The 17974-nt window shown below is 43.8% G+C and overlaps 1 protein-coding gene and 1 pseudogene across 1 annotated transcript; both read right to left on the bottom strand.

Moving 5' to 3' along the window:
• Nucleotides 1–7164: 7164 nt before the first annotated feature.
• LOC133480597 (thyrotropin-releasing hormone receptor-like) lies at nucleotides 7165–11220 on the bottom strand (annotated as a pseudogene).
• A 1200-nt stretch (nucleotides 11221–12420) lies between these two features.
• On the bottom strand, nucleotides 12421–17945 carry ocstamp (osteoclast stimulatory transmembrane protein). The gene is made up of 3 exons (XM_061773004.1): nucleotides 17811–17945; nucleotides 14600–15602; nucleotides 12421–13150 (listed from the first exon to the last, which is right to left on the bottom strand). Exons 1-3 carry the CDS (start codon nucleotides 17846–17848, stop codon nucleotides 12803–12805), a joined length of 1389 nt encoding a protein of 462 aa, XP_061628988.1. The 5' UTR covers nucleotides 17849–17945; the 3' UTR covers nucleotides 12421–12802.
• Nucleotides 17946–17974: the final 29 nt, after the last annotated feature.

Genomic DNA, 17974 nt, shown 5'->3' with positions numbered 1-17974 from the left:
CTTCGGGTCCTGAGCAGTTCAGAGTACCCACCCTTTTTGGAGTCCTTGGAGGGGGTGCTGGAGAGCGCTCCCGCTGGGGACTCCATCGTTCTGCCGGGGGACTTCAATGCTCACGTGGGCAATGACAGTGAGACCTGGAAGGGCGTGATTGGGAGGAACGGCCCCCCCGTTCAGAACCCGAGCGGTGTTCTGTTATCGGACTTCTGTGCTCATCACGGATTGTCCATAACGAACACCATGTTCAAGCATAAGGGTGTCCACACGTGCACTTGGCACCAGGACACCCTCGGTCACAGTTCGATGATCGACTTTGTGGTCGTGTCATCGGACTTGCGGCCGCATGTCTTGGACACTCGGGCGAAGAGAGGGGCGGAGCTGTCAACTGACCACCACCCGGTGGTGAGTTGGCTCCTTATGGTGGGGGAAGATGCCGGTCCGACGTGGCAGGCCCAAACGTATTGTGAGGGTCTGCTGGGAACGTCTGGCGGAATCCCCTGTCAGAAGGAGTTTCAACTCCCACCTCCGACAGAACTTTGCTCATATTCCGGGGGGGGGACGGGGGACATCGAGTCCGAGTGGCCTCCGTGTTTGCAGGTGCAAGACAAATGTTGTTACTGTGTGTTTTTATACAGCACAATACTGCTCAGTTCATTTTTTTTCCTTATAGAAAAAAACGTGGCGGCACAGTGGGCGACTGGTTAGATGTCTGCCTCACAGTTCTGAGGACCGGGGTTCAAATCCCGGACACACCTGTGTGGAGTTTGCATGTTCTCCCCGTGCCTGCGTTGGTTTTCTCCGGGCACTCCGGTTTCCTTCCACTTCCACAAAAACATGCACGGTTGGTTGATTGAAGACTCTAAATTGCCCGTAGGTGTGAATGTGAGTGTGCATGGTTGTTTGTTTATGTGGGCCCTGCGATTGGCTGGCGACCGGTTCAGGGCGTACCCCGCCTCCTGCCCGAAGATAGCTGGGATAGGCTCCAGCAGCCGAAAAAAAGTTTTCTTTTTATTGTGCAGAAAAGTGCTTTCATCTCACATCATCTTCTCACAGTTATTATCCTGCAATTGTTGTAAGACAAAGTGAGGTCCAATGCATCTTTGACCATTTTCATTCCAACTGCAAAAGAACTCGCTAGCGAGTGCAATGTCTCCTGCTGCAACATATGAAATACACATTCACTCGACCTGTTGCACTTTGAAATATGAACACATGCGCTCAATCGATTGTCAAGACCTTTGTGTGCACAATTGTTTATGACGTTTGGGATTGCAGAGTATTGATCTTCGTTGACCATTTAGCTCCGTAAATCATTTTTTTTTCCACTTGGGTGCTTTCGAAGGCCCAATAAAAGGTAGAAATACTGACACAGTGATAAAATGGATCTGACTAAAGAGTATAAATGAAAGTTGGTTGATGTGAATGTCTCACTCGTGGTTTTAGATTGTAGAACTATACTGTATAACATGACTAGAAAGCATTTACAACATTTACAACACAGATCTAGTCATTGATAAAACTGCTGTCTGTCTAAAATCAATCAATAATGCTTGTGAACATGATGTCCGGTGCATCCCGCTGTATGGAGCAAAAAGAAATGATTACAATTATTTCGTTTGTTCAGCTGGATAAAAGTGCACTGAGACCTTGAAAAAACGTATGTTGGCAAACGTGATATGGCGTCATGACATCATGACGAAACAAAAAATATGGATATGGCGTATCATTGTATTTGTTTTTTTTTCGCCTGGCTTTTAGTTAACAATGAAGACGTATGCATTATCACTACTGTTCGTGTATTGGATGGAAGGCTAATGCTAAATTCCTGACTAATGAGAGGAGGATTTGTTGAGACAATTTTTCACAACTTTCTTCAAAGTCAGGAGTTTTGCATACATTTGTATTTGTGTATTTGGTACCATTGCCTTGGAAACTGTAGGGATCCAACATCTTCCAATAGCCTTCCGCATGCTTCTCACAATAGTTAGCAGGAATTTTGGCCCATTCCTCACGGATGCCTTTTCAGGTCTGCCCTGCCTTTTCAATTGCACAGAGATCAAGGCTTTGTGATGGCCACTCAAAAACATTGACTTCGATACCCTTAAGCCACGTTGTAACTCCTTGTGCAGTACGCTTTGGGTTATGCAACATGGTCACCCAAGATTGAACTTCCTGGCTGATGTCGTGAGATGTTGCTTCAGTATTTCCACATCGTGTTCTTTCCTCATGATGCCATCTATTTTGTGAAGTGGACCAGTCCCTCCTTAGGAAAAGCAACCCCACGACATGCCTGCCCCATACTTCACATTTGGGATGGTGTTGTAGAACTATACTGTATAATATCCTAACATGACTAGAAAGCAAACATTTACAACACAGATCTCGTCATTGATAAAAGCACGTGGGAGGCTTTGTCCTCCAAACATAACAATCATCATTATGGCCAAACAGTTCAATTTGAGTGAAGTCAGACCACAGGACATGTCTCCAAAAATGAAGGTCTTTATTTGCAAACTGTCATCTGGCTTTTATAGCTGTCTTTTGGAGTAATGGGTTCTTCTTGGCAGAGTGGCCTTTTAGCCCATGATGGTATTGTACTGTGGCTAATGACACACTCTTACCAGTTTCAGCGAGCATCTTAACAAGGTATTTTGCTTTTCATTCTTGGGTTGATATACGATATAGATTTCGGACCGAAGCGCGTTCATCTCTGGGACACAGAACCTATGTTCTTCCTGAGCGGTATGACGGCTGAACCTTCTCATGCGTATGATGGTTTGACCAAATGACTGTGACAACTTCCGATATCTGGAAATTGTAGCCAAGGATGAACCAGACTTTTCGAAGTCGAAGTCCACAATTCTCTTCCTGACTGATTGACTGATTTCTTTGGACTTTTTCATGATGTTACCCAAAAGAAGCTGTGTGTTTCAGGTGTGCCTTCAAATACATCCACTGGCTTGTCTCTAATTAACACAAATGTTGTCAATACACCTTCTTCCAAAGACAGAGCGTCATTATCTGGGTTTCCCAAAATTGTTTAAAGGTATTGTAATTTTACTGTGTGTAAACTTCAGACTTAGAAAATGTAGTAGTAATGAAAAATTGTCATTAATAAAATCATTCGCTCATTATTCTGGTATTTAGCAAATAGAAATAACGTGGGTCATCCTAACCTAGAGCGAGACCTAGAACATGAAACACTTACTCTGATTTCATGTCGGACATTGAAATGAAAAGTTGAGGTGTCTTTTTATATAGTTTATGTGAACTTTTAGTTTCAACCCTATGCAGAATGAAGGTGAATCAAATATCCTGACCTTCTGGAATGCAGACTCGCTAATCACTGGGAAGCACAGAGCAAGCTCCGCCCAGAGGTCTGTGAGTGTCCTGGCAACACTCCATTGAATTTAATGACACCTTTGATTCATCCCTCCATCCATTTTCTGTCGCGCTTTTGCAGTTTTTGTCAACGTATCATTCCGAGGTCCAATGCAGATGGACGTTTCTGCCTACTCGAGCACTTGAGTGTTTTCCATCATTGGTGGCAATAGCAGGCCTTCCACGGTGTAATTCAGGGGTCAGCAAGCTTTTTGAAAGTGAGAGCGACTTCTTGGGCACTGATTAATTTGATGCACACTTCCCGAAAAACAGTGGATCAAATTAGCTTTGAATGAAGTTATTAATAATGAATGATATTCATCCATGTGAAGATACCGATCATGTTACTGATTTCTCACAGTAATAATGACCAGTAAATTCAAAAGGTGGGAAACAGATCATGATGCAAAGAAATGCCATCAGAAGGGCCATCATTGGTGAACTATTTTTGCAAAGGCCTGTGCGCTACTCATGTTGTCCTTGAGGGCGACTCGGTGCCGCGACACCGTTTTGGTGATCCCTGGTGTAGTTTGTCCGGGACACGTCCGGTTTCACGGAACTAGCCACGGATAGTGTCAATTGTACGAGACGTCGGAGTAGTGTGACAGCTACAAATCTTCTCAAACTGCGGCTGAAATGCAGTCGGTGGCGCAAAAACGTCTTGCCAGGCGGCAATTTTGCAACGCTGCTCCAAGGTCAGTGGGGAATGAAAGTCTGTTTGTCTCATCTGGCGACGTTTGCTTTGCAATCCGTATGCTTGGTTATCTTCTTTCTTGATTGGTTTGGCACAATATTGGTTTTGGAAGCAATATTCACACTTTTCTGTTTACACTTTTACAACCATAGGATCTCATTTGCGAAAGGCTCCTCTTAGAAGCTTGTCGGACTCAGCAGCGGTAGCTAATGGGGGATGAACAATTATATTGGACCAGGAAACAAAGGGAAGGAGGAGGTCATAACTGCTCAAATAAAAACATATCGTTTGTGTCAACAAAAAAATGTTGGCGCTGTTGTTAGGTCACAGGCAGGCTTATTTATTTAATACCGTCTTACGTTAACACAGCGATGAAATAAAGTGGCGAGCGAACACACACGTGCAGTATAAACGCAGCTGATCACACCTTTTTATCCACCCATCAAATGTTCTCATCATCCACGTACTCGATCAGGTGTGCTATGGTAACAAGCCTTGATGACTCCATGTGAGAGGCTCAGAAAAAGCAAAACAAAAAGAACAATGCTCAATGATCGGAGTACATTTTCATTCCGCCTACAGCTCTGGGATGAGACGACTCCCCGGATGGCTATTGTACGCCGAAGGGTTTGCGAGGCTCACCGTCCATAAATTCTGCGTCGTACGTGGAGGTCGCGGTTTGCGTGTCGCTGCATAACCACTCAAACCACATGGTCATTGTTCTCCACTTTACTTATTATGCAGAGTGGCTGTGCAGGCAATCCAAAGAGAGAAATGAAGTTGTGTTGAATGAATTGTGTGGCCTTCAAACGCATTGAACAACAGAAAATGCTCATTTAATTCGGGCTGTAAGAGGAATGGAGCAACGAGATGTAGTCTCAAAATCACTATGTTGGGACAATAACGGTTAAGACAAAAAATCCCCATGCAAAGTTTGTACAAATAGAAAGGACAGCGTTACGTTAAGTTCTCCCTCGGAACCGCGACTGAGTTGCATCACGGCTCGCGTTTGAGCGAATCTCAGCTCCAGAGAGCACTATCCGTTTCAACAGCAACGCAGCGCGTCTGCGCCATTAGTTCAGTTCAAGTCGATGAATTAGCCACTCCTTCAATAATCACGTTAACTATGTCTACATTTTCACCACGTCTACTTTGGGCTCAATTTACCTGTTGATATGTAAATGTTCCGTCTTCCTTCTAAGCTGTAACGTTTTTTTTGGGGGGGACACTTCACACGTTCAAACTATGGCGCCAGAGAAGACGGGCAAAATCGTTAGTGAAGGAATTGATTCTGTTTTGTCCAAGGAAGAGTATGTTTTCTCTGAGAATGTTTGAGCTTTTGCCACTCCGAAGTTTGAGTGATGTTTTCACCATGAAAAGCTCAATTTATGAATAATAATCTACACATTTGTGCCAGTACAGGGCACTTATGAATCTTTGAAAGAGTTCTTCGAGTTTTGTGTTCCGTGGCCACTCGTCAAACTTTTGCTGCCAGCAACTGAAGTTTCTCAGGGTTTCTCGAAATCACCCCAAAATTCACTGACTTTTTTTGTATGTATACTGACGATAGGCACGCTGGTTGAGTCAAACTTCGGAGGGGTGAATTTGAAAACAAAACGGGTGCTACCAAGACCATTTCGAGTTGGAGTGTGCGAACCGCTTGACAAATGACAAAGAATGGACTTTACGCAACATTTCAGCTAGCGCGTGGAATCGTGATTAGCATGCCTGTCTAATAGTGTCCAGGGTCTGGGTTTTACGACAACTATTTAAAGTGCCTTCAAATACAGCAGTGTTGCTTTTGTGGTAATACTAAATGGTATTAACGAGAGAGGGAAAAGTCCTCATTTGCAAAAGCAAGGCAAACACTGTCCTAAAAGAACAAGATTGCTCTGTATCACATTTCAAACAGCACAGCTCGCTTGTTACGATTGGCAGAATACCTCACACAGTAGGCTGACATCCAAGATGGCTCCTGCAACCGTGCGTGGAATCAATGATTGAAAGATATGCCAAAGAGAGTGCTTGAGCAAGACCACTTCTGCTGATATTTCACTTGGAAATAAAACATCTACTGTAAATAGCAGACACATTAGTGGCCCGTTTGATTTGTTTTTGTCAAAAGGACACAGCCTTTGTGCAACTGGCTTATACAGCACCGATACAGAACGCAACTACAAACATCCAGTACAGTCCTATTTCATGGTGTCATTTCAAATATAGCATGTCTATATAAAAAAAAGGCGAGGCGAGCCATTGTTGCTGTTGAATTGTTGAAATGTGCTTATTACATCATGCAACGCGTCAGATGGTCAACCTGCCCGGTTTTCACGACACATTGATCACCTGAACAAACATGTTGCTATTGTTACCTGCATTGTTAGTGATTCTTGTTAACATGAGCTCTACTGTACAGCATATTGCATGTAGCTCTCAATCGACTGCACTAATGCATCCTGAAGAGCACTTGTAGTTGAGCAACACAGATAGAATGGATGACATTCTCACTATACACGGCAATAACAATAACGATCCTCTTCTACTACTTGACGACGACACCAACGAGTTGGTTGATGTAAAGACCTTTTGGCCCCGCAGATGCTCAATTGGGTTTAAGTCTGGAAACATGCTTGACCAGTCCATCAGAAGTGAGTACTTGCCTCACAAGAGTCCTGGGTGGAGTCAAGAAAATGGACGCACGGACGCCATATCACTTTCCGAGTTAAAGCGCCAAGGTCAACAAGCGCCATTTAGACAAAAAACGAGCGGTGCCTACTCGTAGACTGCTTATTACGACATTGTTGGGGGTTGCGTTTTCTAACCCCGCGAAACCATCCGTTTTCTGAGCCGCTTATCCTCACATCCGAACAACTCTTATTTAAAAGGTTTGAATTTAGGAACCAACAAGAGCTAATCGCAAGCCAGGATCTTGAGAATAGCAGAAACGACGAAGATAACTGACTCCGTGCAATCAATGTGACTTCATTTCAAGTTTAAGGGTCAGTTCATGAGCCTGTAATTCGAGTACACTCATCCTTTATTCATTTTTACTCGCAAAGCATCGTACTTACCATTGCAGTGTAATTTGATAGTTGCATTATGTGATCATTTTGAGCTTGTCTGTTTTTGAAGAAAAGGTTTTCTTGGCGTTGTCTGGTTTTGCAAGAAAATGAATACAAAATCAATCGTTCAACGTTCCGGCCTCTTAATTTATTGCTGAATTTATAACCCTAACCCTAACTTAATAACTTTATCAGCTTTAACCTGAAACCACAAATACAATTGAAAGAAAACCCCTAATTTTGGTCAATTCCCAGCAACAATCGGAGATGCCTGCTTTTGTGTGTGAACTCTTCTCTTGCTCTCCGTGTTGTCACAGTAAATTTAATTTGAAATAAAATGGCATTCATTACAATACAAATCAAACAGGCAGTAATGTCCGTTTATACTTACTCGGCAGAAAATGCATAAAACGAGTATTTTTCAGGTGTCACTGTCAATGCACACATGCGCGGCCGAATTAAGCATGGTCATCTGCTGAACTGAACCTCCTGATGGTTCTTCCATTGACCTCCTCATGCTCTGTGATCGCTTCGTTGCTCTCATGGGAGGAATCCTTAATCGCGCTACAATACACGGGCACGTCGTTTGTGTCGATCAGAACACTTGCAGAGCTTCTTGAACGCAGCTCTAAACTTCTGGGACATGAGGTTGTAAATGATGGGGTTGATGGCGCTGTTGGTGTAGATGCACATCCTGCAGAAGAGCAGGAACCACGTGTTATGGTATGGAGGGTCAAAAAAGGAGTTGACCACCACCAAGGTGCGGTAAGGCATCCAGAGAAGGGCGAAGAGGACGACCACCGCAGCCAGCATCTTTGTTATCTGTTGCGTTGCACACAAAGAAGAGGAAAGGCAAAAACTTTGGCATTATTGTGAAACGTGAAAAGTGTCCCGAGTGGTCCAGCAACATTATACTCTTTGGTTTTTGGTTTTTTTTTTTTTTTTAAATAGGCTCATCACTTTTTTTTCTGGCAACGTCCAAGAATTTTTGGGCTAGAAACAAAATAACAAATATATATATATTCTATATTTTTTTCAGTGCACATATAATGGCCATGAATAATCCTGGAAATGTTGGTATTCGGGGTCTGGCCTGGTCCCTAATAGCAGGGGTCCACTGTATTGTACTTCTAATTTGACCAGCATTTATTATTTTTTACATTGTTGCATTTGTTTGTTTGTTTCCCCACGAGATGTTATCATGGCGCTCCTTTAATTTTTCCGTTCATTGAAAAAAAGTACTGCGCTATGTACTGCGTATACCTGCTTCCTGGCTGAGACTGCCCCCTCGTCGGCCTTCTTAGCGTCGCCGGAGCGACCTCGGTGAACCGAGCCTCTGGCGTTGAGATGCGAGGGGCTCGCGAAGAGAATCCTGGCGATGAGGCCGTACAGCACGGTCGCCACCATGAGTGGGACCGCGTAGAACACAGTGAAGTCCAGGAAGTAGATTGGCATGTAGAGGCTCCTGGAGACACGGTAGCCGCAGGTAACCACCACGCCGTTGGTGTAGACGCTTTCATCGGTGTCCACCAAAAAGAACCACATAATGCAGTAGAGCGAAGTGAAGACCCACACGCCGGCAATGATTCTCTTGGCTCGCGACACAGTGCATATGAACTGGGCCCTTATGGAGTGACAAATGGCGATGTATCGTTCAACGGTAAACGCAGTGACGGAGCAGGAGGACACGTTGATTCCCAGGTACTGTAGGTAGGTGATGCACAAGCATCCCGTGTAGCCGTATATCCAGAAGGCTACCACGTCAGAGATGTTGGGCAGTCCCGCGGTCAGAAGCACAATGAGGTCAGCCACCGCCAGACTAACGAGGTAGCAGTTGGTCGGGGTCACCATGTGCTTGGTCCGCAACACCACCAGCACCACCATGACGTTTCCGGAAATCCCCACTCCGCAGATGAGTAGCGTCAGGAATATGGTTACGACCTGCTCGTCCAAAGGGTTCAGAGGCATTCTCGTCATATTTACGACCGGAGTGGCATTTGGAATGTTGGCCGTGTGGTTCTCCATGTTGGAAGAGTGTGACTTTCCTTTCTTGATCTTCAGTGGCGCCGACAATTCTCCTAAAGAGACACATTTTTGCTTGAAACCAAAAACACACTTTCTTTGAATGTTTTCTGCTGTATTTCCCAATCCTGTAAAGTCTCTAACTGTCCTATCTAAGCACCTATCTTTGCTCGTTTGCCCATGCATACCACTAACCGCACTCTCCATTCAGGCAGTTTTATTCAACTCTTCGTTCCCAAAGTCTGCACTACTTTCGCTCAGTCCCGAAATTTCAATTTTCTGGCCCACCCAACAGACGGGAACACTCTGCAACAACACTTTATTCGTCGGAATATCGTCATTTTACCAAAAGTTAGTCAAAGATATTGTACGTGATCACTACACCTGTTTTTAGCCTGTTTAGAACCTTTCATCGACCATCTGCTATGAAGTCATGGAAGTTGTTACAGAACAATTGAACTAGCTCACACTGTACAGTTTTTTTGGTCTGTGTATCCGTATTTGGTTTGATGTTGTTTTTATTTTAGGTCGTCTGTTCATAATTGCTTTACCTGTGCAAATAAAGGTCAAAGACATTTTGTTTTCCAAATAGTGAAATCATGTGTTTCTAAATACTGTACTTTATAGATAGAGTATTCAACTGTTTTTCAACATATCCCCTTTCATGAATGTTTGGGCGTGGCTAAAACAGTGTCCATTCACACACACACACACACACAGGAGACAGGAGAGGTGAGCAATTAGCCTTAGAACCCTGTTTTTGGAATGTGGGAGGAAGCAAGAGTACCTGGAGAAAACCCGCACAAACACGAGTAGAACATGCAAATTCCACACAGGAAGGCCGGAGTCCGGATTCGAACTTCCAACCTGAGTTCATAAATTGCGCTTGGGTGTGTACACTTAAGAGCACGAGTGTATGTGTCAGGCCAACTCTTGCTAGACTGAAAGTCAGCTGGGTTCGACCCCAGTTCCAGGATAAAGACAGGGATAGAAATTGGATCGATTGTCTCTGTGTATTTTTCAACAGCTCGCGTCAATGACATGACATATATATATATGTATATATATATATATATATGATATATACATTACTCCCTCTCCTGTGGTGTAAATCATACTGGAATATTCATTTCCAATCATCAATTCAATGTCAAATTCTAATAGAGAAATGAAAAGGGAGATTGTGCATAAAATCGACCTCGATTTGACAAAATCCATTAAAGCTGATTGAAGAAAGAAGTATAGGAGTAGAAATGGGCAACTTACCATCCCTGCGCTTGCAGGGAAAGCGCTGAGTGTGATGTGACAATTCTCGGGTAAAATCCGGCAAGACACGCAGATGTCGGCTTGGTTCTCTCTCTGCCGGTCACGCTGTATTTTCCTCCTAGCACTCCCCCCTCTTGCACACCATTCATCTACTCGTAATGTACTGCATTGTTCAGCCACCAACTTCAAAATCAATTCCACCCTCGTCCGAGCTCAGCGTTGTGGCAAATGTGCGGTCACAGCTGGAACCATCGCCCTACTGGCCGAGGTTCGAACACAATGAGTACACCCCGGTGACGAGTGAACTGAAATGTTATTACCGTATGTGCCGAATCCTTTTTTGCAGTTTCACTATATCGTGGCTTTTTAAATCGTACATATCGAAATTTATATTGCAGATTTTTCAGGTTTGCAGAATTTTTGCAGTGGTTATTTTACCGCAAAACAGTAGTAATTGCAAGCGAGGAGGAAAGTGTATGTACAAGACAGAGAAGAAGCCAAGCAAGAGAGAGGGAAGGAACAAAGCGCCATGTGTCTTACTGGCTTACGTAACTGCACGTTCACGGTAAAGTAAACATTGTTAGCCAATTGAATCTCTTTCTCCCACCACTGGTTCAAATGAACTTTGTGCTCAATAATAGAGACAGCCACCAGTGGACTTTCAACAAACGGTAAGAAAACAAACGTATTCATCAAATTCTTTCACCAACTGCCAATGGCCCTAACTTAACCCAAGCAACTCAACACGCAGACTTGCAAACGGTTCGCCACTTAACAGCCAGCGCTATAACGGGGCCAACACAGCCAACTCTACACTCTCATTCGCTGACTCCTACGTCAGTCAACAGGGCAGGCCCCGTCTTTTCAGACAGCGCACGTTCAAAGTCACAGATACTCCAGTGTAGAATGTGAGGTTGGTGACCCAAAGTGGAGAAAAATAATCCGTGCACCTCAAATGCAGAATTTGTATTGATATTGAAATCTATCTAAAATAATGAAATTCTTCTTCTGCATGGATTTTCATGAATCGCAAGGGCCTCTGGAATGGAACCCTCGCAATAAACGAAGGACTAGTCTAGCAGATTTTTAAAGGGAGAAAAATCATATAGATTTTGCTATTTGTAGAAAATGGTTTCATTTTTGAAAATGCTTATTCCTAAATGCATGAATTCTAAGGAGTTGGTGGCATGCCCACTACTCCGGACAACGTGTGTTTAACCTTTTACACCATGGCTGTTACAAGATTTTTCATGAACTCAGAGATCAGAACATACTGTATTACTCCATTTCGAAAGTCTCTACGCAGTCAGCGTTAGAATAGATTTGAAAGTTCTGCTATTGGTCTAGAAATCACTGAATGGTTGAGGTCCAGAATATGTTGAAGAAAGGCTAATGTCAAAGAAATCCAGTTGGGCTCTGAGATCTACAGACTGGGGTCGGATGTTTGTCTTGCACTTTGTGTTTTTAGTAGTTTTTGTCTCTTTGATTTTTTACTTTTCTGTACTTTGTTTTTCAAATGTCTTTTGCTGTTTATTTTAAAATGCTTTTAGCCATCTAAAGCACGCTGAGTTACCTTGTTACCTATGAAATGCCCTATAGAAATACAATTCCCTTGCTTTGCCTAATGTTGTTTAAGTGATGTGTTCACATTTTTTGGATAACATATTCCAATACTGTTAAATGAACTGCAAAAAATGTTGAACCTCATTAAAGTGGGCAACTATTCAAAAGCTGTCCCCCGACCTTCATATGCATAAGATTACAGCGCTGTGAGGTGCACACATTTACATACAGTATGCACGGAGATAACAAAAAAAACAACAGGAAATAGATCTATCGCAATTTCTGTTGTCATCTTACAGATGTAGATTTCTCTGAGTGCCAAGATGTCAGCCTTAAAATAGATGAAGAAAAATGGAATTCTTTTTTTTATTCTGCTAGGACATCTTCAAATAATCTCCAGAAGCTTCAACAAGGGATTTTCAAGTGAAAGCGTATTGTCCTTTTTGATAGTGATGCAAATAGAACAGAGCATTATTGATGCCCTCAAAGAATATTTACACAACTCCGAAATACGTTCCTCAGGAGTTGAACGAGCGATAGTGATTGGATAAATCAGCCCAAAGCACCATAATGACATCTAGTGGCGCTGGAAGCTAACGAGAAACTAACTGGAGTAGTGGCGAGACTCATATATATATATTGATACAAAATGGGCCAATGTTTAACTGCTTTGAGTGTTGTGCCGCGCAGCTTGTGCACAGTACAAAAATGTTAAATGCTAAAGCCATGAAGTGAAAGTTTTACAGTTGACCTGTCGATTGAAATCGTCAATGTCAAGGAACGAGGTACAGCGGCATCAAAGCGAACACTGCGACCGTCATCTGCAGACAACTAAAACGGTCTCTTGTGGCTCCTGTGCGTCCGGCCTTACTCTGCCTTTCGAGACCCTGTAAGCCAGTCTCATCTCTTCCTGCTTTTTGAAGAAAGACGCACAGATGTTCCTACGTAGCCGTGCGGCGTACACCTCAAGGAACACCAGCACATAGCTCGTCAGCCACAGACATCCCAGCAGTGTGCTCACACCTGCGTTGGGAGCTGAAGTTGCGGCATCGCACAGCGAGGTTTTGGGGCTGAAGTTCCACTTGTACTCCTTGCGGAAGTCCGTCAGCTGGCGTGCGATGCAGGATTGCGGGATGATGCAAAACGCTGGTGGAAACCATTGAACCTGTCGGTGGTCAAAAATAGAAATGAAAACAACAAACTTACCTCTCAGCTCATTAGTGGAGCTTTCAATTGGTCCACTGCAATCAAAAGGTTTACAGTATTTGTCAAGTACAGAGGGTCTCACCCAACTTGTCTGTGACATTCAGGTTTCTAAACCCTTCTAATGAAGAAAATCTTGTAAAAAAATGTCTCGTCTCTTTTGAGATCAGCACAGCCTTTGAGTAGAAGATGAAGATAAGCGCTTGGATCTCGGCTCGTCACAGCAATTATGAGGGAGAGGAAGTCGGACAAGTGTAGACACCTACACTCGAACACAGTAAATATATGTATAAACAGAGTGTGTGCAGTGTTAAACTTTGTGTCATGACGGTGAGAAAAGATGACAGAGTTTACGGAGTGTCAGCGTCTCTCACGTTCGTATTGCTGTAAATTACTATTGCCATCAAAAGCCTATTGTCAGTCTTTTCTTCCGTTTTTTGCTTTATAGTTTGAGGTGTCACACAAGAAAAAAGATTGTAGTCAAAGTCACCTGTTTCTATTCACAAAAAGCTCGTTTTCTACGCTTTGTGGTCAGAAACCGTTTTTTGTTGAAACCAACCCCTGTTTTACTAAAGAACGGGAAAAGCTGGAAACAAACATTTTTTCACCTTATTATTATTTCTTTGGGTTAGGGTCAGTGCTTACACCGTCACAGAACCCAATATTCTGAGGGTCTTGAAAGATCAGTCCAAATGTTCTAAAACAGCTGGCAGTGAATGGGTTAATCAATCCAGGAATCGGTCACAATAAAGCCAGGTATCCATTAAATCATGACTTTCGACCTCATTCGGGAGAGTTGGCTTCTTCCCCGGGCACACCCGATGATCTCGCTTGGCACGCTCATGTGAAAGGTCAGTGGCATACCTTTCACTTTGTGGGGACAGTTTGGAGGGGGCCCCTTTCTATCCCTAGTGGACATAGCGAGGACGCCCGACGGCATGCTCGGGCGGGTTTGGGAACGCTGATCTCAAGTCCATCAAACACCTTTGGATTGTGAGCGAACATGCACGCACTTACCTCCAAATATTGTGGAACGTGTTCCCCATACAGGTGTTATAAGGGAATGCACACTGCATTGTTTCTCAAACTTTACACTTTACACCAAGTAGCACCTGAAAAAATACTTAAAGTACCACCAGAAGGAAAAATAGCACATTTTATATTATTATTATTATTATTATTATTATATTATATGATACGATAACAGCAACAGTTTGAACAATAACACTGCACCTCAATCTAAGAAAATCCCAAATTCATCCAAATGTAATAAACTTCTCCAAAAGATGAAGTGCAAATTGTACTGAAAAGTTCAATAGAAGTGAAGTGCAGTGGATAAAAGCCACTTGAGGGAGCCTGCGTGACAAACCGGATGTTGCTTGAATGTGTGTGACCAGGTGTGGTTTCTCACCTTGTAGCTGACGCTGATGCTGGCAGACATGGGCGGAAAGTCCAGCAGCCATGGAAGAATGACTTGAATGACATGATACACCACATGGTCCAAGGCTGCTATTAAAGCTATTGCAGTGAAATAGAATGTCACCACCAATAGTGATATGGCACTGGGGCTGCACGCCCCACACAAGATTTGACATTTTCCGAACAAAGCGGGAGAACTTTCGGGGGCGGCGTGAGCTTCATGTGGCCCGAGCCGCTCTTTGTAGATGGAGCGATTATCAAATCGAACGTGTGTCAAATACGATTTCAGGTAGCACGCGGATTCCAAAATGAGCACAGCAACGAAGACGGCTGCCAGAATTCTGTTGGACAGTAGTTTGTATTGTGTTATCATGGTCCTCATATGGGAAAAGTGGATTTCTACTTGTCCAATCATCTTCGTAAACCTGCTTTTCACCTCGGACACATCCACTCGTGTGAAGTGCTCCAACTTCCTTAAGTTGGTGACAATGCTCAGGTCCTCCTTCCTCACTTTAATGGCTTCCTTGACAATTTGCTGCCTCGCTGTGTTTAAAAGCTCTGAAGAGTTCAACAAGGTCTCGGAGAACCCCTCGGCGGTGCACTTCAGGGTGCGCACGACCGCGCCGACATTCACGCCGATGTTCGGGATGACGTTCGACATCAGAATCACGACCGCGGCCGAGACGAGGAGCTTGCCGCCTTGCCTGGTGCAGACGGTGGGCAGGCTCATGGTCAGCACACAGCGCAGAGGGTGACACAGGAATGAGGCCAGTGACATAGCCACGCTGTAGGCCAGCGCTGTGTGAATGGATGCGTCGTGGTCATATTGCAATGTTTTGGAGAGCCAGTGGTGGAGCAGAGTGCCAGTAACAGCAGCCAGTGTGAGACAAAGGCACATCAGGGTCCAGAGGTGTCGGCCCACGGGCTCGGCTGAGGAGTAAACATCCCACAGGTAGGACAAGGAGGACTTCACTGACTCCCTGGAGCACGCTGCCCTGTTCACAAACACAAGGTACAGTATATTTAGTACTGTCCAGCTGTCTGGTACGAGGAAGCGACGGCTGGTCAATAGAGGGCGCCAGGGAGCCACTCCACCATGCACGGTGGTCACCCAATTTTCCTTCAAGACTAAATAAATAAATACAAATATTCATACTAAAATGAAAAAAAACAAAAGTTGAAAAAGAAATGATCTAGGAATAATAGTGTGCAGTGAATTATGTTTAAAGTTGTTTCGTTCATCTCTATTTTCTGATTTTGTGGCGTACGCAAGGAATTTGGGGATTTCGTCATCTACGGTTCATTAATATCTGGAGAAATCTCCAGATAAAAAACTGCAAGGCCGAAATCCCACATTGAATGAACAATCCCTCAGTTAGCACCGCATTAAAAACTGGCATCATTGTCTGGAGACGTGTGCCATGTGGGCTCAGGAACACTTCAGAAAACCATTGTCAGGTAACACAGTTCATCGCTACAGCTACAAAAGCAAGTTCAAATTCGACCGTGCAAAGCGAAAGCCATATATCAACAAGACCCAGAAAGACCAGAAAGGCTTCTCTGTGCTGTGGTCTGACGAGTCCACATTTCAATGTTTTTTTTGGGGGGGGGGGGGGGGGGGGGGCATCGTGGACATTGTGGTCTCCTGGCTAAAGAGGAAAAGAAACATCCAGATTGTTATCAGTGCAAAGTTCAAAAGCCAGCATCTGTGATAGTATTGGGGGTGTTAGTGCCCATGGCATGGGTTACTTGCACATCTGTGAAAGCATCATTAATGCTGAGCGGTACAAGCAAAACACATGCTGCCATCCAAGCAATGGCTTTTTCAGGGACGTCGCTGCTTATTTCAGCAAGACACATTCTGCACGTGTTACAACAGCGTGGCTTTGGAGTAAAATAGTGCGAATACTAGACTGGCCTGCCAGCAGTCCAGACCTGTCTCCCATTGAAAACGTGTGGCACATTATGAAGTGCAAAATACGACAATGAAACCCTGGACTGTTGAGCAACTGAAGTTGTACACGAAGCAAGAATGGGAAAGAATTCCACCTAGAGTACCCAAATGCTTATTGAGTGTTGTTAAAAGGAAAGGTGATACAACACAGTGGTAAACATGCCCCTGGCCCAGGTTTTGGAAAGTCTTGCATGCATCAAATGAAAAATGAGGGAATATTTGAAAAGCAAAAACAAACAATAAAGTGAATCACTTTGAACATCACATGCAGTATCTTGTCTTTGTAGTCTATTCCATTGAATTTAGAATCAGAATCATCTTCATTTGCTCATTTCTTTGGGGTTGCTAATCCCAAAGAAAAATACACTTCTCCACCGGATAAACTGGGGAAGGCGGGCGCAGAGTTGACAGAAAGGAAAGCGCTGAACAAGCTTCTGTCCATCACGGACACTGCACAGCACCATCTTCAGGGAGAGGAGAAGGATCAGTGACAGGCTGCTGTCGTGGCCCTGCGCCACTGACAAACTGAAGCTTTTTAATTACACCCCGAGAGGAAAATGCTCCTATAATTCCCTCAACTCTGTACTGTCAACATTTTCCTCTGATAACCAAACACATAATTCTGGACTTTCAAAACGCACTTGAATCATGACCTCTATTTTTTGTATTTTTTTATTTATTAACTTCTGACCAATCAAAAACAAGGAAATGAAGGAACTTTTGGACACGCGTTCGTTCGAGGGACCTTGTGCATATATAGCACGTTAAAGGGTTATGCTTAAAATCAATTTAGCTACAGTGGCTTTTTGCAGAAGTGTACATGAGCTGACAAAAGTGCAAATGTCCTCCAAATACAGAATCGACTTAACTCTGTGAATCCCGCGAAGCGTGAACTTTACGGTAACAATGTTCATGACATGTTGCACCGTGCTAATCATCACCGGCCTTCAGGTTAATACACAACGGAAATACTGTCACAGAGCCGACTCTGGAATAACAATGCTTCACAAAGGAAAACATATTTCATATACAGTCCTCTGTATCTTTGCTTTGAGGTCAACAAAAATGTCAATACGATCTTTCCAGTGTGTGTGAGAGTTGGCGGACAAGAGACACTTTACAAAACGAAATATGACAATTACGAAAGCTCTCTCACAGCAAGCTTCACAAATCTCGCTTGGAAGATATGGAATCACGTTGAATTCACACTCCTCACGCTGGGCCAAACAGAGATCATAACAACTCTTACCTGACGGGCCCAATGAGGCACTCGGTGCCAAACTTCATTGCTGCTATGAGATGTGGCGTCTGAAGGAAAAATGGATTGGCAAAATATGAAGTATAAAAGAGGAAGTGGCGTAAACACAGTCACAGTCATGTTGTTGTTGCACGCGAAATAGACAACTTGAAATG

This window comes from Phyllopteryx taeniolatus, chromosome 1 (genome assembly GCF_024500385.1).
Source record: "Phyllopteryx taeniolatus isolate TA_2022b chromosome 1, UOR_Ptae_1.2, whole genome shotgun sequence".
In the NCBI taxonomy this organism is placed as follows: Eukaryota; Metazoa; Chordata; class Actinopteri; order Syngnathiformes; family Syngnathidae; genus Phyllopteryx; species Phyllopteryx taeniolatus.
This window is presented reverse-complemented; position numbering and strand designations above follow the sequence as displayed.